At 56.2% G+C, this 23,772-nt stretch overlaps 1 protein-coding gene across 2 annotated transcripts in view; it reads right to left on the bottom strand.

Moving 5' to 3' along the window:
• MLLT1 (MLLT1 super elongation complex subunit) overlaps nucleotides 1–23,772 on the bottom strand; it is a 76,923-nt gene that overhangs the window by 15,334 nt on the left and 37,817 nt on the right. The window contains exons 4-5 of one of the 2 annotated variants that reach the window (XM_007994968.3): nucleotides 7,133–7,276; nucleotides 1,177–1,302 (exon numbers count right to left, since the gene is read on the bottom strand). In XM_007994968.3, coding sequence (XP_007993159.2) covers nucleotides 1,177–1,302; nucleotides 7,133–7,276 — 270 coding nt within the window. The remainder of the gene's footprint in view (nucleotides 1–1,176; nucleotides 1,303–7,132; nucleotides 7,277–23,772) is intronic. The other variant, XM_007994969.3, reaches the window with a different exon arrangement.

Raw genomic sequence — 23,772 nt, 5'->3', positions numbered from 1 at the left:
CGTCCTTTCTACACAGGGCTTTAGGTGGCTTGAAGTGACCGGTGCAGAAGAAATCCTGTTGCGGTGGCTGAGAGGGACACTGCCAAGATCCCCAGCAAGAGCTTTCCTTCGTTGAGCCTCCACAAGGCTCAGGCAGAGACAGGCCAGGAGGCCGAGCGCGGAGACCCCAGGGTTCTGTTTCCTACTCAGACTCTGGCAAGTCTGACGATTTCTAAGACCTGCTGGCCTTGGGGAAAGAGCCAGAAAGACCTGCCTGGGTGCTGCGGTTCTTCTCCCGCGCGGCTGACGGTGAGTCTGTGAGGCAGCTGGAGAGCCCTGCCTGTCCCGCCTGGGATGGCCGGGTCCACACGCAGGGCCCGGCAGACAAGTGAGGCAAGGAGAACGGAGAGGACCAGTGGAGAGACGTGTGGGTGGCAAGCACCGGGGAGCTGCCCCGAGGGCCCGTGCAGCTCGGCCTCCAGGAACGGCTGCGCTGAGTGGGCGGCTATGGAGGACTGGGGCGTGCTCAGGGGTTAAAGGAACACTGCGATGCCATCTAAGGGCTCTCTAGCTTGTCTTTTGAACGGCCGCTCAGGGATGGTTTAGAGAGAGAAGCCTCAGAGAGGCCGAGTGCCACCCACCTGACCGACTGGGACGAGATGAGACCATAAAAAGTTTCTTCCACACTGGAATTCAGCTGGCGCCCACCTGGCTTCCCCTGCCCTTCCCCCACAAACCTCTGCAGTGAGCCATAGCCCGAGATGCAAAGCCTGGCATAGCCAAGGGCAGGAGTAGCCCCAGCTGCCCTCAGGAGGGTTGAGGAGGTGGGCAGCTGTAGCCTAGACAGACACTCTACCCAGCGGCCGCCCCAGCAGCCGTCGGCGAAGCTCTCAGGGCTTCAGGCCGAGCAGTCCTGGGACCCTGCCATCGCTTGGCAGAACAGGAGAGGACCAGGCAGGGTCTCTGGCCTCAAGATGAACAGGACAAAGAGCCCACGATCACGGGCTTATTCCTGAAATCCTAGGGAAGCGGCAGTGCGCAGCGAGGGGTGTGCAGAGAGCTCAAAGAGGAAGACGCCAAGGGAGCGAGTTCAGGTACGGAAGGCCCAGCCCAGTGGAGGGAGGGCGCCGGGAGGGGCCAGACCTACCACAGCTGGGCCCGGCGCTCCCATGCGACTGGGCCTTCCGCCTCACTAACCTTGGAGCCGTGGGATGGTTTGGTCTTCTTGGGGTCAGAGAAGGCAGAGAGTGGAATTGTGGGTAACATGGGGTAGTCGGGACTGGGCCTGGACACCGTGTCTGCTCCTTCGGGCATTACCATCACCTAGTGACAGAGAAGAGACAGTCATTATCGATGGGCAGGGGGCAGGGGGCCACGCAGGCCGGGCTGAAGGTGGTGGGGCTTCCCTCTGCAGGAGGGAGAAGGGAGAGCCTCAGCGCTTTCCCGAAAGAGTCCCAGGCGCTTCCCTGCTGGGGACTGGGTGCTGAGCACACAGATGAAGCAGGCACGGGTGGGGAGCGAAGAAAAGCCCAGGGTCCCAGGATGGCTGGGCCCAGATGGGGCCACACGGCCTTCCGGGAACAGAGGACCAGAGGGCTGGCCCAAGAAGACTTGCGGAGCACACTGAGAATCATGAGAAGGCAGCGTGGCCGAAGCCTGACCTGCACGCTAAGGTTTAGGGGGAATAGCTAAGAAGTGTGAGAGGCCAGCCAGACGCCCACAACAGTCAGGGAGCAACTTCCCGGGGTGCACACGGGTGCAACTCCAGTGGGTCCCACATGCCCAGGGGAATGAGCCGTCCTTGGTGTGCGGTGACTGCAGCTGACCCGAACAGGGCAAGAGCACCCAGGCTGAGGCCGAGACCAAGGCAGACGACCTGTGCCTACCAAGGGGGCTCTCTGCAAAGCAGGCCCGAATGAGCCAGCGAGCCCGCAGCATGGGCCACCTGCTCTTGCGCTCCGTCAGAGGCTACGGATGACGAAAGTTCTGGGGTCCTTCCAGGAGGGCTCCCAGGAAACACCTGCTGTGCAGGGGGAAGCTCAGAGCAAGGTCTTGAAATACCAACACTGCAAGTTTAGGAACACCACCACCACAGAGAAAAGCCTCCCAGATGGCCGCAAGAGAGAACAAAAGGAGAAAACACACTTCAAAAAAAAAAAGTATTGAAGTTGGTAGAAGCAGCACCGCTAACAGCCTTGAGCACCTGCGGTTCCCAGCCAGCCAAGCCTTTCATCTGAAGATGCTGACGTCATGCGGCCATGGGGACACACGCTGAAAAGAGGGCCATGGGCCCCCAGGGTCCCCACTCTGAGCTGCTTCTCAGAACCTGTCTGACCGTGATAGCTCAGCACTGACAGCACGTGTGCCCCAGCCATCCCTGAAAACACACCACGGGGGGCCCTCCGTGCTCTGGGGCACGCACACCTCACAGGCACACGGAGGAGCCACAGAAGGCCGCCATGCACAGACAGGCTTGCCAGGAGGCTGAGCCCCATTCCCACTCAGGCCCAATCCTTTGACTCTCATGGTAATCTACCTTCTTTCCCCTCAAAACAATGCCCTAGACTGACTGTTTCAGGATCACGCAGTGTCTCGCTCTAGCACAGACCCTTGAGAAAAAGGAACTGGGAACTGAACGCACAGATGACTCCCACCTCCTACAAGGCGCTGCCAGGAGGACCAGGCTCCCTGACGGAAACAAGGACCCTCAGCCACGGGGGCAGAGATAAGACATGGTCCTAAGGGGCACAAGGCTGGACCGGCGGAAAGTCCTACCCGCTCTCCCTTGAATTACCGATCTTCAAGTGACCCCAGCGAGAGGAGCAGAGAAAGCAGCGCTCACTGACACAGAAAGCGGCCCCTCCTCCCGGGTCTCCCAGCACCAACAGCTCCGCGGTGGGGGCTGCGGTCACCTGCTGCTAGACAGCCACTGCCTGGTCCTGGGCAGCCTCAAGAGGAGCCCCCGCCACTGAGACCTCTGGCTGCTGCTAAGGCTGAGAGCCCCACTCAGCCATCAGCCCAGGGCAAGCCCTGGAGGCCTGGAAAGTTCCTGCCCAGCCAGCCAGCTCCCTGGGCAGCCCACCCTCAAGAGGGCAGAGCGCCCAGCGCCTGGGGCAGAGACCCCCCACGGCGCCTGCTGCAGCCTGCGTGCCTCTCTGTGGAGCCAGCGCTCCCTCTTCCTGACGGGCCCTTCCTCCCAACCTCGCCCCACGCCTCCTCCCCGCCCCTGGCTTTTATGTGTTGAAACGATGGCCTCAGAGCCTTCATCGCTGTGGAGGAAAGGAAGCCGCCTCCCACAGGGAGCGAGGTCCTGGCTGCAGCCCAGAGAGGCCCAGGGAACGCCACTTCCCAAAGCCACACCGCCACAGAACTTCCGGGGACGCCCAAAAACCCCTACTGCAAACGTGGTGAAAACACCTGGCTACGAAAGAAGGTGGAAAAGCGGAGCCAGGAGGGCGCTGGGACCCAGCCCCCACACCCTCGGGCCACCCAGCACTCAGCCACACCGTCCACAGAGACCCACGGTGTCCACATAGATCCACGCCATCCACACAGACCCACGCTGTTCACACAGACCCATGCCGCCCACACAGACCCACGCCGGCACCACCCTCCCCAGATCAGAACCACAAGCGAGACTCTACAAGGATAGCAGCAGGATGCACTCAAGCTTCTACATGGACAGACGCCTCCTTCCTCTTAGGAAAACCACGGCCACCAAGGATCTGACTGTGCCCCAGGAGGAGGAAGGGGGACTCCCCAGCCCAACACCCACAGCCAGGGTGCCCCCAATTCACCCAGGAGGCGACCCACCCCACCCGCATACCCAACACGTCACATGTGCCACATACACACCCATGACACATTCACACACTCCCAACACACGTCACACCATATATGCGTGACACACCACACACACGTCCCACAAGTGATACGACACACGCCATGCACTCACCATACATGACACACCAGACAGCGTATGTACATACCACACAACACACATATATACATGCCACACACACCACATGCCCCATGTGTGACACCATACACCACTCACTCCATACATGCCACACATGCCACACACTGTACATGACACACCACACACATGTACAACACCCCACACGTGCATGCCACACCCATGTACAACTCCACCCCACACATGTACATACCACACCCCACACATGTGCATACCACACCCCACACATGTGCATACCACACCCCACACATGTACAACCACACCCCACACATGTACAATCCCACCCCACACATGTACAACCCCACCCCACACATGTACAACCACACCCCACACATGTACATACCACACCCCACACATGTACAACCACACCCCACACATGTACAATCCCACCCCACACATGTACAACCACACCCCACACATGTACAATCCCACCCCACACATGTACAACCACACCCCACACATGTACATACCACACCCATGTACAACCCCACCCCACACATGTACAAGCACACCCCACACATGTACAATCCCACCCCACATGTACAACCCCACCCCACACATATACATACCACACCCCACACATGTGCATACCACACCCCACACATGTACAACCCCACCCCACACATGTACAACCACACCCCACACATGTACATACCACACCCATGTACAACCCCACCCCACACATGTACAAGCACACCCCACACATGTACAATCCCACCCCACACATGTACAACCCCACCCCACACATATACATACCACACCCCACACATGTGCATACCACACCCCACACATGTACAATCCCACCCCACACATGAAACCACACCCCACACATGTACATACTACACCCCACACATGTACATACCACACCCCACACATGTACAACCACACCCCACACATGTACATACCACACCCATGTACAACCACACCCCACACATGTACATACCACACCCCACACATGTACAACCCCACCCCACACATGTACAACCACACCCCACACATGTACATACCACACCCATGTACAACCCCACCCCACACATGTACAAGCACACCCCACACATGTACAATCCCACCCCACACATATACATACCACACCCCACACATGTGCATACCACACCCCACACATGTGCATACCACACCCCACACATGTACAATCCCACCCCACACATGAAACCACACCCCACACATGTACATACCACACCCCACACATGTACATACCACACCCCACACATGTACAACCACACCCCACACATGTACATACCACACCCCACACATGTACATACCACACCCCACACATGTACAACCACACCCCACACATGTACATACCACACCCATGTACAACCACACCCCACACATGTACAAGCACACCCCACATGTACAACCACACCCCACACATGTACATACTACACCCCACACATGTACAACCACACCCCACACATGTACATACCACACCCATGTACAACCACACCCCACACATGTACAATCCCACCCCACATGTACAACCACACCCCACACATGTACATACTACACCCCACACATGTACAACCACACCCCACACATGTACATACTACACCCCACACATGTACATACCACACCCCACACATGTACAACCACACCCCACACATGTACAACCACACCCCACACATGTACAACCACACCCCACACATGTACATACCACACCCATGTACAACCACACCCCACACATGTACATACCACACCCCACACATGTACAACCACACCCCACACATGTACATACCACACCCATGTACAACCACACCCCACACATGTACAAGCACACCCCACATGTACAACCACACCCCACACATGTACATACTACACCCCACACATGTACAACCACACCCCACACATGTACATACTACACCCCACACATGTACAACCACACCCCACACATGTACATACCACACCCATGTACAACCACACCCCACACATGTACAATCCCACCCCACATGTACAACCACACCCCACACATGTACATACTACACCCCACACATGTACAACCACACCCCACACATGTACATACTACACCCCACACATGTACATACCACACCCCACACATGTACAACCACACCCCACACATGTACAACCACACCCCACACATGTACAACCACACCCCACACATGTACATACCACACCCATGTACAACCACACCCCACACATGTACATACCACACCCATGTACAACCCCACCCCACACATGTACCACACCCCACACATGTACATACCACACCCCACACATGTACAATCCCACCCCACACATGTACATACCACACCCCACACATGTACAATCCCACCCCACACATGTACATACCACACCCCACACATGTACATACCACACCCCACACATGTACATACCACACCCCACACATGTACAACCACACCCCACACATGTACATACCACACCCCACATGTACACGCGACACATCCCCCACACCACACACAACACACGTACATACCACAAACACCACACATCCATACACATGACACACCACACACGACACACAACACGCCACCCCAGCCCACTCCATCACAGGCTCAGGCCAGCACCCAGACAAAGGGTCTATGGCCCTGGGCCCTGCAGGTGGCATTGCTGTCCTGTGACCAGGCCTCAGCCTGCACGTCCCTCCCTCCATGCACCCCCCTCCATAACCGCCACCAGCACCTGCGCCCACCCTGTTGCCAAGAGCCCTCGTGGGGAGCTCTGCCCCCACATAGGGTCCGGAGGGCTCAACTCCAGCCACCGCATGGGGGTCCCGGCCACACGACTCCTGGAGAGCCCTGGCCCCAGAGCTGGCACTGTCGTCAGGCCTCCCGAAGTCAGAGGTGATGGCGATGCACACGGCGGGGGCCCTGTGCAGAGGCCCTGCCCGGCTAGTTACAAGCCAGCTCCAGGCCCAGCCACGCGGTCAGACCGGCCTCACGCCCATCCCTTCCCGGCACTTCCTGCAGGAAGGTGTTAATTACCCACGGCTACCCAGAAGCACAGAGTGACCAGCAACGAGTCACCTGCAGCGACCACGCCCCGGCACAGGTTGCGGAACTCCCAGGTCCCCTCCAGCTCTGTCGGGCGCTGCCGTGTGACCTGTGCCTCGGGTCTCGGCCCCCAGCACCGACACCTCTGGTTGGGCGGGGCGGCCCCTCGGCGGGCAGGGGGCACACTCACCCCGCCGGCCCGCAGGAGCTTGTACCGGAACTCCGTGGTGGGGTTGTTGAAGGTGAGCTTCTCGCAGCGCAGGTGGTTCACAGGCGGGTTGCCTTCCAGGTTCAGGAACAGGTCGTAGGTGAAGCAGACCTTCCTCGGCTCCTCCTGGAACAGAGAAAACAAGAAAGTCCACATCAGAGGGTGGTCGTGGGGCAGGGACAGAGCTCCCCATTGGCCCTGGTCCTCCTCTCTCCCTCACCAGACCTCCGCTCCCCTCCCTCCGATTTGCGCCCACTTCTCTCTCGGGGTGCCTCCTGCCCTGCCCTTATTCAAAATCAAACAACTTACTAAGTGCAGCTAACTGGGTCTTGCAGGCCCCACGGCAGAAACAAAGCTCATTCATAGCCATGCTCTCGGACGGTTACGGGAAACACGTACCCCCTCTACCCTTGCAGCACCACTAACGGACAGGGAAACCGAGGCACAAAGACACCAACTAACGCATGGCAGCGCTGAGACCTGCCCCAGGCCTCTGGGGCCCCTGATCTCACCACCTCCACTCCCTGCTTCCTTTGCAGGGGGAGCCAAGCCCAACAGACGCGGGACGCAGGATGCAGACTCAAACGACAGAGCAGCGCCCAGAGGGGGCAAAAGTACAAGGTCACGATCCAGTTTCCAGGAGGCTCTGTCCACTTTGGGTGCCGCCCCGCACCCTCACCACCCCAGAAGACAGGGATGCTCTGGCATGGGGCAGCGCTGATGAATCTTCCACATGAGGGTGTGAGGAGCTCATGGGACGGCCTGGAAAAGGGCTTGAGTGAGAGGCTGTGATGAACACAGAAAGGCCGGGAGGGCTCAGGGCAGGCAGGCTTGCGGGAAGGAGCTGTCTGCCCGGGCTCCCGTGGAGGCCCAGCAGCAGGTGAAGGGGCTGCGTTTCTGTGAACCTGGAAATTTTGAAGCAAGACAATTTCATCTGCTCTTCCTTAAGAACCTCGCCCCATCTCAAATGATGTAAGCCACAGGTCCCAGTAAACGGAGACGTGCTCCTGGGAGCAGGGACGTCAGGCTGGTAAGAAAATGGAGTGGACGGGGAGTGTGGGAGAACGGCACCATGACAAGCCCGAATGTCACATGGAGGAAGGGAAGTTTTCATAGAAACAACGTGTACGGGTCGGGCGCGGTGGCTCACGCCTATAATCCAGAACTCTGGGAGGTTGAGGCAGATTGATCACTTGAGGTCAGGAGTTTGAGACCAGCCTGGGCTACATGGCAAAACCCTGTCTCCAATAAAAATGTAAAAATTAGCCGGGCATGGTGGCAGGAGCCTGTAATCCCAGCTACTCGGGAGACTGAGGCAGGAGAATCACTTGAATCCGGTAGGCAAAGGTTGCAGGGAGCCAAGATTGCACCACTGCACTCCAGCCTGGGCGACAGAGAAAGACTGTCTGAAAAACAAACAAACAAACAAGCAAACGTGCAGGCTCACGTTCTCACATTATGGGCAGCTGGTGCTTGATAAGGGTGACGAGACCACTCAGTGGGGACTGAGGAGTTTCTTCAACCAATGGTGCTGGGACAACTGGATACCCACCCGTGGGAGAATGGAGGTGGCCCTACTTCACCCACACACAAGAAACAACTCAAAATGGATCAGAGATCTGGACAGAAGCACTAACCCCACACAGCTCTCAAGAAAATACAGGTGTCCATCACGACACTGCATTAGACAATTGTTTCTTACAATATGACACCAAAAGCACAGGCAACTAAAGAAAAATAGATGGCCGGGCGCGGTGGCTCACGCCTGTAATCCCAGCACTTTGGGAGGCCGAGGCGGGCGGATCACAAGGTCAGGAGATCGAGACCATGGTGAAACCCCGTCTCTACTAAAAAATAGAAAAAAATTAGCTGGGCGCAGTGGCGGGCGCCTGTAGTCCCAGCTACTCAGGAGGCTGAGGTAGGAGAATGGTGTGAACCCGGGAGGCGGAGCTTGCAGTGAGCCGAGATTGCGCCACTGCACTCCAGCCTGGGCGACAGAGCTAGACTCCATCTCAAAAAAAAAAAAAAAAAAAAGAAAAAGAAAAATAGATGACGTGAACTTCGGGAACATTCCAGAATTTTGGCCCAGGCATCGTGGTTTATGCCTGTAATCCCAGCACTTTGGGAGGCTGAGGCAAATGCAGAGACACGGGTGAGTGGGTACCGGGGGCGGGTGGGAGGTGCAGGAGTGGCTCTAACAGGCAAAGGGTTTCTTTTGGAGGTGATGAAAATATGCTGGAATTTAAAATTTGTGATGATTACACAACACTGTGAATATACTAAAACCACCAAATCTGCACAGTTTAAAAGGCTGAATTTTATGGTAGGTGAATTACAATGCACTTTGTTAAAATACAGTTCACCGGCTTAAAAATAACTAAGAGTATGGGCGTCCCGTGAAGGCTTCTGAGTTGGGGAACACTGCTCAGAAGCTCGAAGACGTCACACTGGCTCAGTCAGCAGTGGGGACGCAGGGCAGAGCTCCGGGCCCGGGGTCCTCTGCACCCTCTTTATTCTCAGCCCTTTCCCCAGCAACCTAAGCTTGCAGGTGCATGACCACATCCTCAGTCCTGGCAAGAGGGGACAGACAGAGGGGCTTAAGGTGCTGCAGCAGGCCATCTCTCCCCAGCCTGCCTGCAGTGCCAGACGGTTTGCACAGGCGGCACCAGACTCTGCAAGCTCTGGGGACAGGTGCCTCCTGGGAGTCAGGGACTAGCTAGCAACACAGGTGGCAGAAGCAGCTCCTGCGGCTGCCCACGAGTCCCAGGTGCGCCTGCATGGGAAGGAGCCTCCAGAACCACAAGTCCGGTCAGGGCAGACAAGTGAACAGGTTCCCAATCCAACGCCAGCCGGCGTGGCCGACTGTGACCTTGTGTGGGGAAAGCCCCGATCTCAGAAGAGTGGGTCTCTGTCCCAGCCCCAGGCGGGGAGGCGTGACCTGTCTGGGCCAGGCTAGGGCTCCCTCCCCTTGTCCGAGGGGCATGTGACTTAGGCTTGGGTAAGGAGACGGAAGGGAGGGCAGCCTAGGGAGAGCTTTCCTTCCCAAGTCATAAACAAAACTGCAGGGACAAAGTTTCTCACCACCTCTCTTTGTCCTGCCAAAACTCGAGGGGTGGTGCCTGTGGGGGCGGCTTCCTCCACAGGACTACGTGGAGGGATGCCAGGCCCACGTGGAGGGATGCCAGGCCCTGGCACCTCCTGCCTTCATGTCCTGTAAGAAGACCAGCCCTTACAAGAAGCCCCACTACACACTTGGTCCGAGCAACTGGACGTATCCCTAACTGACATGCCCCCTCCAAGTCCACACTTCACCTACGCAGCTCTCCTTAAGGACTCAAATGTGGCTGCGTGTCCCTCCTCTGTGCCCCTTGCCTTTACAGAGACACTTGTCCCAGGGGGTGTGGGTCCCTGCCAAACTGGGAACCTGGGACTATGAGGACTCCTCTCCTGTCTTCCCCCGAGGTGCGCAGCTGACCCAGTTCCAAGTGAGCCACCGGAGTGAGATGCTAGGGCAGACTGGAGGGGGGATGGTCCAGCACGAGGGGTGGGAGGGGCTGGGAAGGCTCCCTGGGGGCTGTAGTGGGGTTGAAGGATGGCCAGGAGCCGGTCAGCTCAAGAAGGCTAAGAGGTGGATGGGTGCCCAGGCTGGACCGCCAGGAGCATGCACAGCCTCACACAGGAAACAGGGGCACGGGCTGCGGTGTCCTCGCGGGACCCCCGGGTTCCAGCGCGGCTGCGGTGGGGAGAGGTGGTGGTGCTGCCCCTGAGGAGGGGAGCCCTGTCCGGAGGTGGACAAAGGTTTCAGCTCAGGGACAACGGTCACATCCAGGTCTCAGGAAGCCACACCCTCCGGCCTACGGCGAAAAGGGCAGACGCAAGCCGCCACTTCTGGGTGCAGGGCTGGCTGGAACCTGGCAGATAAAGGGGAACGGGGTAGGGGAGGAGAGCTCTTGTCCTGCCTTTCCTACAGAAGCAACAACACTAGGTGAACCCGGAGAAGGCAAGCAGCCAACCCGCACAGACTGTCCCGGCCGACCCACGAAGGACCATGAGAGCGTCCTAGCATCTCACCATCCACTCGGCCGGCGGGAGAGACATGGGCAGCCACATAGAAAGACCAAGCCTCCAGATTCAGGCCCCCGAGACAGGGACACGCGAGTCAGAGGGCGACCCTGAGTGCCACTGCATGGCCAAAAGCAGCAAAACCCAGATGGTACCAAGCTCTGCGGGGCACATGGTCCTGACTCTCCACCAAATAAATCGCAAAGCCAAAAAAGACTGCGTGAATGAGAAGGGGGCGGGAGAATTTAGAAACAACGAATCGCAGCGTGTGGATCTCATCAACATCCTCATTCAAACAAACACACACAAAAAACAGGACTTTAAACACTGGCATATTGAGAGACTAGGGGATTATAATCATCAATTAATATAACCAAGTAATACGGTAACATAAGAGATGACTAATTCATGGGTGTGGTCCTGGTAGCACTGTCTTGTTAGAGGCCTCTTTTGAAATATTTACCCATGAAATGAGGACGCCTGGGATTTGCCCCAGAATGACCGAGAGGGCAGCGCAGGCTGGAACAGGCTTGGCTGTGCAGGGACCACCTTTGGGTGGGTGGCAGCTACGAGAGTTTGTTGCATCTGCCTCTGTAAATGCTTCAAACTTTCCCTGGTAACTTCTGAGTGGATGCCAGGCAGCAAGGCTGTGCAGAGGGTGAACGTGCCTGGGGGAGCATCCTCGTGCAGAAAGCCTGGGGCCTCAGGGACACCAGCGGGAGCCTGGCCACGGTCCTGCCTCCTAGGCCTCAGGTTCTTCACAGGCAGCTTGGGGGGGGGTCTGCCGCAGTGCCACAGCCACAGCCCGCAGCACCCTATTGTCCACAGGAGCCGTCAGCGCCCCCACAAAGCAGCCTGGGCTAACAAGGGCACCTGGGGAGGTGCAGCCAGACGGTACCAAAGCACTGGGATGCCCCAGGGACACTCCCCAGCTCTGCCCACTGCCTGGCACGGGGCACCCTGGGGCTCAGAACTGGGTCCTCTCCTCTCCACCCACGCTCCTGGCCACGGCTGTGCACCCCAGCTGTGCGCCCCTGCTGCACGGCGAGCCCAGCCACTTCTCCCGAGCTCCTCGGCCGGCCCCTCTCTCCTGGACCACCTGCCTCCTAACCGTCACCCGCTTCTACCACAGCCCCCTTTCAGGCCACGGTATCTCCATGCGCCCAGCCCACCAACGGCCTCGATGAGCCTGGAGGAGGCGCCACATCCTCGGTGCAGCCAGAGCGACATGCTGGCTTCTTCCAAGCCTCCTCCACCAGCTCACCCCTTCCTGACCCCCGCCTGCCCGACCCCGGCCTGCTGCTGTCCCCAAGCACAGAGCACAGCTCACTCTCTGCCAGCTCTCCTCGCAGTCCGAAGCATGTCTGTCTTCTGTCCCAGCACCCTACTGACCCATGAACACCACACACAACGGGACCGTCCTGTTTTGTTCCTGACGGGCCTGGTGCAGGGCTAGCACTGTGTCTGCTGAACGTCCAGATACTCATGTATCCACCAAAAATGCCACAGGCGCCTACCACAAGATCCCGGCAGGGATCACGAGAGATGAGAGGTCTCTGATCTTACGGACAGTCACGCTACAAAGGCGAAACATCCACGCAGCAGTGACACCGCTGTGACACCAACTGCACCGTGTCAGTGTCTGCAGAGCGCTGACGGTGACCAGGCACTTTCTAAGCCCTCAGCGGATACAAAGGCTTCATAGCCCCAAACCCAGGTGCTCCTGGTATCCCCCCATCACAGAGGAAGATGCTGAATCGGACAGGGGATCTGGGCAGCAGCAGAGCCAGCGCACCCCAGCAGAGGTTCTCGGGAAGCCCCAGGTCTTGGAGAGGTTCCTGTTGCCCACACAAACCAAACAGGGAAGGCAACCGCAACAAGGAGATCCGGCATGTTCACGACTGCAGAGAGGGCAGCACCGGAAAGCAGGGAGGACACCCCCCGCCGGCCAGGTAGAGGTCATGCCCCGAAGTACCCTGCGGCCAGCATCCTGGGATCGGGATTGGCTGCTGGAAGCTGCCAGTGAGTCGCAGGCACTGGGAGTGACTAAACGGCACGCCCTCTATGTGAGACCTGGGCCTACAAAGCTTAGGAGCACCCCAGGGGGCTGCGAACCCCTTCCTGGCCATCCCTGGAAACCAGCCTTCTGGGGGATGTCGGGATGGCAGCACCTTCATGCCCCTGAGGCCTGGCAGCAGGTTCCGTGAGCACTGGCAAAGTCGAAGGTGGCTGGCCAAGCAGCCCAGGTGTGACACCCTTAGCAACTCCAGCCGGACTGCACGGTGACCCACTAATGGCAGGAGCCTCCTAGAGTCACGTGTTCCCAGGCCAGGTCACGAGCAGCTGCCCACTCCCAGGCTGCTGGCCACAAGCCAGCGTCTCTCTGGCCTCGGCAACTAAGATGCAGAGGAACTGGCCAAACAGGTGCCTGTGCCAAAGACCGCAGCATGCGCCATCCGGTGCCCGGGGCAGGGAGTCCAGGCAGCAAGCCCGCCACGCCTGCCAGTGCTCCTTGGGATGAGGATCACAGGGCCGAGTGGCCAGGCTGGCCTTGGCACGAGGCACATCAAGGCAAAGGCCCTGTGGCCAGCGGGCCACGCGTGGAGCGCCTGCTGGCGCCACCACCTCTGAGAGGCCACAGTCCCTCTGCCCCACGCCCCACCTGGAGGATACCCAGCCTTCCCTCCCAATCCTGGGTGTGAGGGGAGAGCAACCAGCCCTTCTGCAAGGTCTTACAGCTCCTGCCGACCTTGGCTGTCTCCTGGCCATCTCTTCCCTGCCAAGCTCGTCCAGCAGCTGCCCGGCACTCCCCTCTGAGGCCCCAGGGTTCACAGACATATGCTGGGCTTTAAAAAAAAACATTTTGGCCAGGCACAGTGGCTCACGCCTGTAATCCCAGCACTTTGGGAGGCCGAGGCGGGTGGATCACGAGGTCAGGAGATCAAGACCATCCTGGCTAACATGGTGAAACCCCGTCTCTACTAAAAATACAAAAAAAGAAAAAAAAAAAAATTAGCCGGGCGTGGTGGCAGGCACCTGTAGTCCCAGCTACTTCGGAGGCTGAGGCAAGAGAATGGCATGAACCCGGGAGGCGGAGCTTGCAGTGAGCCGAGATTGCACCACTGCACTCCAGCCTGGGTGACAGAGCAAGACTCCGTCTCAAAATAATAATAATAATAATAATAATGATAATAATAATAATAATAATTTGCAAGGGAGGAAAAAAGAAGTGGTGGTGGCTGGGAGAAGGTAGGGTGACGGAGAGGGGAAGAGAGAGAGAGAAAGTGGAAAAGAGATGGAAGGAAGAAAATGGTTTAAAGACGCTTAAGAGACAAAGCAATCGAGAGAAATGCTTGGGCCTGGCACAATGGCTCATGCCCGCAATCCCAGCACTTTGGGAGGCTGAAGCGGGAGGATCGCTTTGAGGTTGGAAGTTTGAGACCAGCCTGGTCCACACAGTGAGATCTCATCTCTACAAGAAAGAGAAAAAAATTTTTTTTAATTAGCTGAGTGTGGTGATGCACCTGTAGCACCTGCTACTCAGGAGGCTGAGGCAGCAGGATCCCTTAAGCCCAGGAGTTGGAGGCTGCAGTGAACTATGATCAGATCACTGCATGCAACCTGGGTGAGAGCAAGACCCTGACTTAAAGACGGAAAGAGAGAGGGAAGCTCCAACCTTACTTGAATCCTGACGTGAACACGTAATTTTAAAAGATGTATGTTCACACACACAGAGCCTCCCTCGGTTTTTGCAGGCTCTAGAGGGCTGACTGTATGTGTGAGAGATGACAGGGGAAACTGATGGTACTGGGCATGTGATAATGTTAAAGAATTACTAATTTACCAATTTCTAGCCAGAATGATATTGTGGTTAGGGTTTTTGCTTTGTTTTAAGAATCTTATCTCTCACAGGCACAGCAGGAAATATTAACAGATTAGAAGACGTGATGTCTAGGACCTGATTCAAAACAACCCTAGAGAGGAGAGAGGAGAAGGCACCCCGTGCAGGCCGGCGGCTGTGGGAGCCAGAGGTGGGGGGCAGCTGCTCTGCCGTTCTCTCTGCTTCTGTGTGTGTTTTTTAAGTCGTCTATATTAGAAAGAAGAATTAAATAGATATGCTTGGCCCAGCCCCCAGCCTGCCTCACAGCTCTGAATTTGAATGCAACACCACCTGTGTCCCTACCACCCTGCCTCTGTCCTGGAGCTGGGAAGACAGTGGGGAATCGGACAAGTCTCCGCCATGGAGCCCAGATGGAGCCCTCTGCCGGAGTCTTCTCTGGCCAGCAGGCAGATGCCTTGCTCTGCTTCAGGTGGCTACCTTGGCAGCAGGAAGCAGGCCCTGTGGGGATGCGCGTGGGGCCGCAGGCCTTACCCCACCACACCTTTGTCGGTCCACACCAACACTCCAGGAGGGCATCACTCTTTCACCAGCTGCCAGGAGAGGAAGCTCAGGTTTCGTGGCATCTGGCCATTCACCGAGGCCTCACAGAACCAATAAATGCCAAACCCACTCATCTACACATCAAAAGCCTCTCGCGTCCGCACAGCCCTGCCCCTCCTCTGGACACAGCTGTAAGGCACTATGGACACAGCTGTAAGGCACTAGGCTCTCGCGTCCACCGGCCCACGGCAACCTGGAATGGGGCTGACACACAGTCTGGCGAGAAAGCAAGGGAAGAGCAGAAACGTGGAAAAAAGACGTCCAAGAAAGAAACAACCCCATCCCTCAAATCTCACGTCCAGGATGAGATCCAACCGAAATATCTACAGAGAGTGTAAATAAATGTACAAGGGGGTCACCAAGGCACCCCTGCAGAGGGAGACCCTGAGATGCTAAATGTCCCCCCCCCCCCGAAGAGTCAGGTAAACGACAGCTGACACAAATGCCAGGGCACACGACACGGACCGTAGCCAGAACCAGACACAGTGGCCTGTGCTGACGCCAGAGGGCCACGGGCAGGGAGTTCAGAGGTACGAGTCACACTCATGCCCACACACTCATACACACATGCGTACACACACCCACAGTTACCCACATGCACACGCACACACCCACACTCACCTGCCCTTATACCCGTGTACAGACACACCCACCCACACACCCACGTATGCACACACCCATGTGCACACACTCATACCCCTCACCTACCTGTGTACAAACACACACAAACACACCCGTGTACACACAAACACCCACCACCCATACTCGTACACTCAGACTTACACACCTATGTACATATACACAGCCACTCACATCCACACACCTGTACGCATACACCCTCACACGCACACTCAGACTCACGCATGCAGAAAACTGTTTTGGAAGGACAAGCATTGCTTATCATGGAGACGATTTCAATTCCTTGTAACCTGCATATGTCACCTTGGCTTTGTCATCCAAAGGAAAAAAAAATTTTTTTAAGGCTTAGGTAAAACAGCACAATGTGGGCTGAAAACCTCTGACCAGGAGTCAGAGGACTCCTGGGTACTGAAGCGGCTCAGCACTGGCTCGCTGTGTGACCCTGGACGGGCTGCTGCACCTCTCTGAGCCTCAGAGAGAAACAGGAATCCAACGGGAAGGAAGCAGGAAGGCCGGCGGTGTCTCTGGCTGGGAAGACAGCCTGGGGAGCATTAGCCCAGACCCCTCCCATGCCTGCCTGACCGCTCAGCCTGGGAGGCCAGGGAGACCCCAGAGACCCCGCCCCCTCCCACAGGTGTGCTCAGGGCCTGCAGCCCTATGTGAAACAGTGAAAGCCGGCCACCTACAGGCCTGCCTGGAAGGGGCTGGCCCTGGTCAGGGGAGGTGGGGGAGTCTTCTTCTTGTACCCTTGAACTTCGAACCCCACTGTGGAGCACGCTGCCGCCACTGGAAGGAGCTTGACAGATGCAGCAGGTGACGCAGAGGGCAGGCTCTGAGCCGAGCTGGCCCCGGCACTCACCGTGCAGCCGCAGCAGGCGACGCTGCCCGTCTGTGCTCAGCATCCTCACCTGCAAAGTGGGAAAGGCAGAGCCCAACCCATATACAGGTGCTCAAGAGCTACTCCTCATCACACGCTGACCCACAGACCCCCAGGACACATCGCCGGGAGAAGAAAACAAACCACAAGACTGAGAGCACCACGGAACCTACAGCGCTCAGATTCAAAAGCACTGTGAGTGTGATGTCAGATGCAAAGGGAGAGACCGGACCCCACACTCAGCTACGAACCTCCCGAGAGAGCACGAGAATTCAGGGGCGAAGGGATGGAAAAGGCAGCTCCTACCCTGCATCCTTGTGCGCTTCGCATTTCCGATCATCGGAATCAATTCCTGCATCGATGAGCAATGAGAAACCAAAGCGAGGAGGCAGAAAGGCAGACACCACATTTTCAAACGCTCTCCATGGAAACAGACGTTTTTAGACTCAAAGTTGGCTTCTATTATCTGGAGGCCAAACTTAATGATTTCTCCTCAGTCTGACACCAGAAAGGGGAGAACGCAGCCTGCAACGTAAACACGTGTAAAATGGCAGTTTGAAATCTGGACCACAACAAATGAAGACAGGAGGAGGTATCCCCAAGATGAGCCCATGAAAGTCACTGGCCCGATGCCGCCAGGCCAAGAGCAGCTGAGCTGAGACCTGCGAGTGGTCAGTCCCGGGGCCTCCTGCCTCCCTCATGCCCAGGATGAGGACAGCCTCTCTCTACCCTGATCTGAGGCCACTGGAACCCACAGCTCCCAGACCCCCGCCCCATCCCGAGAGCCCGTGTCCCCCAGGCCAGTGTCAGGCAGAGTCCAGCTGGAGGCAGGGTCCATTCAGGGATCCATGGCGCCAGACTCCCGGCCCCCTCACTGGACAGCACGTTCCCTGCTCTGGGAGCCACAGGGCAGATGCCTTCGTCCTGCGGCCCTGTCTCTACAGGAGGCACAAACATCAGTCAGGAAAGATGGCCTCCGAGAAGCTGGGAAAGAATTTTATCAGGCACATGCCGAGATAGGAAATTTGGGGAACATAATGGGTGTTTTCAATGCCCAGCCAATTCTTCCAGCCCCTTCTCTAGGGACCCAGGAGAAGGCATTCTGGGCCTCTGGGCCGTCCCACCGTCCCAGCTTTGGAGGTCCTGGGGTGGCCGTGGCGGGCGCAGGGTTGCGCAGCACCTCCTCTCTCCCTGCAGCGGTGGGCGACTTCTTTCTTTCCTTGTGCTTCTCTGCCCGGCTCCAGACCCGCCCTCTAGGAAACACAGATGCGTCTGGGGACCCACTTCAGGGAACAGAGGATGCTCCAGGGAAAGACAGACCGCCACAGTTGGCACGCATCCATGCAGCTTGTCACAACGCGGCAGCTCGGCCCTGCCCCGGGTCCCCGCACACAATGTGGCTTCTGTTCTGGCTCCCTCGGCAATCCACCAGCCAAGGCCTCCCCCTCGGCCACATCAACCGGCCGATTGTCCCCGGCGGAGCGCTCTATGGGCTCACCAGAGGGGCTGCCCGCCTCCTGAACTCTGCAAGGCCCTGGGAGCCTGGGAGCCAGGGAGGGCGTGCGAGGGTTGCTTGGCTTCTGCGCCAGCAGGTCAGGGGCAAGGGGAGAAGACAATGGGGGCCCAGAGGGGGCTCCCGGCCTCCCTGCCTCAAGACCTGCTCTCCCTAGTCTCAAACTGAGCGCATGCAGGGGCAGCCCAAGTGGAACCCGCATGGGGGAGCATTTGCGGCTGAGAGCCATTTCCACTCTACAGAGGGTGGCGGCTGCAGAGGGCACCAGGCTTGGTGTCCCTGGAACCTCCCCTGGCATGTGCGACTGCCTAGGGCCCCCAACACAAGCCACCCAGGATGTGTCAGGAAGATGCCTCTGAGGGTTTTAAGGCTCTGAGGCCAGCGCGGTTTAACTTACTTTTAAAACTCTCCACGTAAACCCGTGCACACTTCCTAATGGCACGAACCAAAACGCCCTTCCTGTGCCCTCAGACATCTGCCTGTGGGACACCACGGGGGACTGGTGACGGCTGTGGCTCCCTGTCCAATGACAGCTTGTTGCAGGGGTTGGGGAGGAGGTCTAATATGAGTGGTAAATAACCACAATAAACTTCTTTTTCACACTTGGCCATTTCCAACACTGGACTGTCTCTCACAATCAGCGAGTATCCCTCGCGTTTCTTCTCCTGCTCTCAGGATGGGTTCCTTCAACTCAAGTCACGGGAGGCTTAGAATGAAGGAAGAGGAATCTGGGGTCAGGGGCAGGGCAAGTTTTACTGCCCCAAACAGCCACTCTCCCCTTTCCTGGCATCCCCTCACGTGGCAGCATCTACAGGGCACCTAGGGGGCCATGAGCCGACGCCAGCCACAGGAGAGGACAGCGGGCCACTGTCATCTCAGACGACCCCTCCCCCCTCTGAAAGCAGCTCTCTCCACCCCTCTGGGTTTTGCCAAGCACGCCAAGCCAGTAACGCAGGACTGTGTGACAGCCAGCACTGGCGTGGAAGAGACAAAGGTGAGGGCTAAAAGGATTGCCAAGGAAAATTAAGTCACATCAAATGATGTCTCAGAGAAGAGCTCCCGAGTCCAGCTGCTGATCTTGGCTAATGCCTCAAAACAAAGCAAGACAAAAAGCAACTGTGCTAAAGTCTGCTGGGAAGGTAAAGCAGGAACGTGGCGGGGTCACCAAGCGGTAAAGCTGAAAGAGACCCTGAGAGCCGGTCCCAGACCCAGCAGGGCCGTGAATGTCAGTGGGGGCCCCCCATGAAGGCTTGGGGAGGCCAGCAGCCCTGGGGCCCGTGCCCCACCCAGGACCAGGGCATCGAAGCCCTCTAGGTCAGCCCTGCAGCCCCTCCCGAGGCCGTGACCCCGCCTCCTAACTGACTCTAGGGCACAGACAAGCACTTCCTGTTTGGCAGCCACTGAATTACTTCTGAGAGAGACAGAGCCAGGTCTGCATTATAATGTCACTGACCTACTCCAGAACACACGGGACAGGCGTGGGACAGGCACCTGGCTGGGGCTTCTGAAGCCACAGCCACACAGCTTACACCCAAAGAGGCAGGTGAAGCCGCAGGACTCGACCCCTTATGGAGGATCTAACGGCAAATGTCACCATGTCACCCCCGGCGGATGAGCGGCTCTGCCCACCCAGCTCACCTCCCTCACATCGCCCCAGACCCCACTTCATCACCTGGACTCTGCCCTTCAAACAGCTGCCACTCCCCCTGGAAGGGACCACCCCATCCTCTCAGCCTCACTTAAGAAGTCAATCTCGCTTCTTAAGAGAACCCTCCTGACCGTTTCTAACTGGGTCCCCGTGACACACTCGTAGCACCCAGCCCCTGGGCTTCCCGGAATTCATTCTCATGGTCACTTCCTCTCCCGTGTGTCTGCTGTCTCTTGCCCTGTCAGTCTGTGAACTCCACAAGAGAGGGGAACGTGTTCACTTGGTCTTCACTGGGCCTGGACTTGGTAAATACCTGTCACATGAAGAAATCTATGAAACTCCAGCAAAGAATGGAAGTAAAAGCAATTCCTCCTCCTCACTGTAAATGTACACTTAAAAAAAAAAACAAACAACAACAACAAAAAAAACCCTCATTTGCGAAGAATAAATGATAAGAGCCTCCCTTACTAGATACCCGCTACCCTTCCGCAGTCTCCTCCACCTCTCTCAACAGTGGGCTTGGTGCACGCTGCCAGCGGACAGTGAAAACAGAGACATGGGCCTCAAGTGGCAAAGGGTTTCAGACACAAAACCAGAAGCACTTGCCAGAAAAACAACAGTAAGCCGTCTATCAAAATAAAAAACGTTTGCTAGACAAAAAGAATGACAAGATAAGCCACAGACTTGGAGAAAATATTTGCAACTCATACACCAGGTACAGGACTTGTATCCAGCGTATATACAGAACTCTTGAAACTCAACAAGAAAACAGCTAACCCAAATTTTTCAATGGGAGGGCGGGGCAAAATTCTGAACAGATACTTTACCAAAGAGAATGTATACATTGCAAATAAGCACGTGAGAAGATGCTCATTACCGTCAGTCGTCAGGGAGATGCAAATCAAAACCTAACCGGGCACCACTTCACACCCACTAGGACAGACGGCTATAATCAAAAAGGCAGAATATGAGCTGCTGGCGAGGAAGCAGAAAAATCAGAACCCTCATACCCAGCTCGGGGGAATGTAAAATGGCACAGCTGCTGAAACACAGTCTGGCAGTTACTCAAAAAGTTAAACAAAGAATGTGGCCAGGTTTGGTGGCTCACACTTATAATCCCAGCACTTTGGGAGGCTGAGGCAGGAGGATCACTTGAAGCTAGGGTTTCGAGCCCAGCCTGAGCAACATAGTGAGACTCTCTCAACAAAAAAATTTAAAAATCTTCCTTTCTCTTTCTCTTTCCTTTCCTTTTCCTTTTCTCTCTTTATTTTATTTTTTTGAGACAGAGTGTCGCTCTGTCACCCCGGTTGGAGTGCAGTGGCGCGATCTCGGCTCACTGCAAGCTCCACCTCCCAGGTTCACGCCATTCTCCTGCCTCAGCCTTCTGAGTAGCTGGGACTACAGGTGCCCGCCACCACACCCGGCTAATTGTTTTGTATTTTTAGTAGAGATGGGGTTTCACCGTGTTAGCCAGGATGGTCTCGATCTCCTGATCTCATGACCCACCCACCTCGGCCTCCCAAAGTGCTGGGATTACAGGCGTGAGCCACTGCGCCCGGCCTCTTTATTTTTATTTTTTTTAGAGACAGGTTTCACCATGTTGCCCAGGCTGGTCTCAACCTCCTGAACTCAAGCAATCCTTCCACCTCAGCCTCCCAAAGTGCTGGGATTACAGGCATAAGCCGCTGTGCCCAGCCCTTAAATTTTTTTTTTAAAAACTCACTGGGTTTGAGGGCTGGGCACAGTGGCTCACGCCTATAATCCCAGCACTTTGGGAGGCCGAGACGGGCAGATCACGAGGTCAGGAGATCGAGACCATCCTAGCTAACACGGTGAAATCCCATCTCTACTAAAAATACAAAAAAAATTAGCTGGGCGTGCTGGTGGGCACCTGTAGTCCCAGCTACTCAGGAGGCTGAGGCAGGAGAATGGCGTGAACCCGGGAGGCGGAGCTTGCAGTGAGCTGAGATCGCGCCACTGCACTCCAGCCTGGGCAACAGAACGAGACTCCATCTCAAAAATAAATAAATAAAAGATTTTTTAAAAACCCCACTGGGTGTGGTGGCATGTACCTGCAGTCCCAGCTACTTGGGAGGCCAAGGCAGGAGGATTGCTTAAGTCCAGGAGACAGAGGCTGCAGTGAGCTGTGACTGCACCACTGCACCCTATCCAGCCTAAGTGATACAGTGAGGCCCTGTCTCAAAACAAACAAACAAACAAACAAACAAAAAACCCAAAAAGTTGGCTGGGCGTGGTGGCTCATGCCTGTAGTCCCAGCACTTTGGGAGGCCAAGGCAGGTGCATCAGCTGAGGTCAGGAGTTCGGGACCAGCCTGGTCAACATGGTGAAACCCTGTCTCTACTAAAAACACACAAAAAAAATTAGCCAGGCGTGGTGGTGCATGCCTGTAATCCAAGCTACTCGAGAGGCTGAGGCAGGAGAATCACTTGAACTCGGGAGGTGGAGGTTGCAGTGATCCGAGATCGCGCCCTTGCACTCATCCAGCCTGGGCAACAAGGGCGAAATTCCATCCCAAAAAGAAAAGAAAAAAGAAAACAACAAGAAAAAAAGGGGAAACAACCTGACCATATTCAAGGACTGGTGAGGATTTGGAGCAACAACGGGAACTCTTCCTGCTGATGGGGCTGCAGAACGGCACAGCCCCTTTAGAAGAAAACTACTGGGCAGTTTCTTAAAAAGTTAAATAGACCCGCCTGGTGCGGTGGCTCACGCCTGTAATCCCAGCACTTTGGGAGGCTGAGGTGGGCAGATCATGAGGTCAGGAGATCGAGACCATCCTGGCTAACACGGTGAAACCCCATCTCTACTAAAAATACACACACACACAAACACACAAAAAACAACAAAAACAAATTAGCTGGGCATGGTGGCGGGCGCCTGTAGTTCCAGCTACTCCGGAGGCTGAGGCAGGAGAATGGCGTGAACCCGGGAGATGGAGCTTGCAGTGAGCCAAGATCGTGCCACTGCACTCCAGCCTGGGTGACAGTGCAAGACTCCGTCTCAAAAAACAAACAAACAAACAAAAACAGTTAAATAGACCCATATCATGTGACCTAGAAATCTCCACTCATTTACCCAAATAAACTAAAAACATGGTCACACAAAAACCTGCAAGCAAATGTTTAGGGCAGCCTTATTCATAATCACAACAGCTGGAAACAACACAGAAGTCCTTCAACAGGCGAACGAATACACAAACCGTAAGGCATGCATGCAGCGGAACACTCCTCGAAAAAACACAACAAAATTACAAAGATTCATTCACACAGCAACATAGACAAATCTAAGTGCGCTTTACTAAGGGAAAGAAACCAGGTACAAAAGGGCTGCATACTGTCTGAGTCTTATGACAATCTGGAAAAGGTAAACTACAAGAATGGCAAACACATGAGTGGTTGTAAGGCCTGGGGGTGGGAGGGGT

The sequence above is a fragment of the Chlorocebus sabaeus genome, chromosome 6 (assembly GCF_047675955.1).
Source record: "Chlorocebus sabaeus isolate Y175 chromosome 6, mChlSab1.0.hap1, whole genome shotgun sequence".
Lineage (NCBI taxonomy): Eukaryota > Metazoa > Chordata > Mammalia > Primates > Cercopithecidae > Chlorocebus > Chlorocebus sabaeus.
This window is presented reverse-complemented; position numbering and strand designations above follow the sequence as displayed.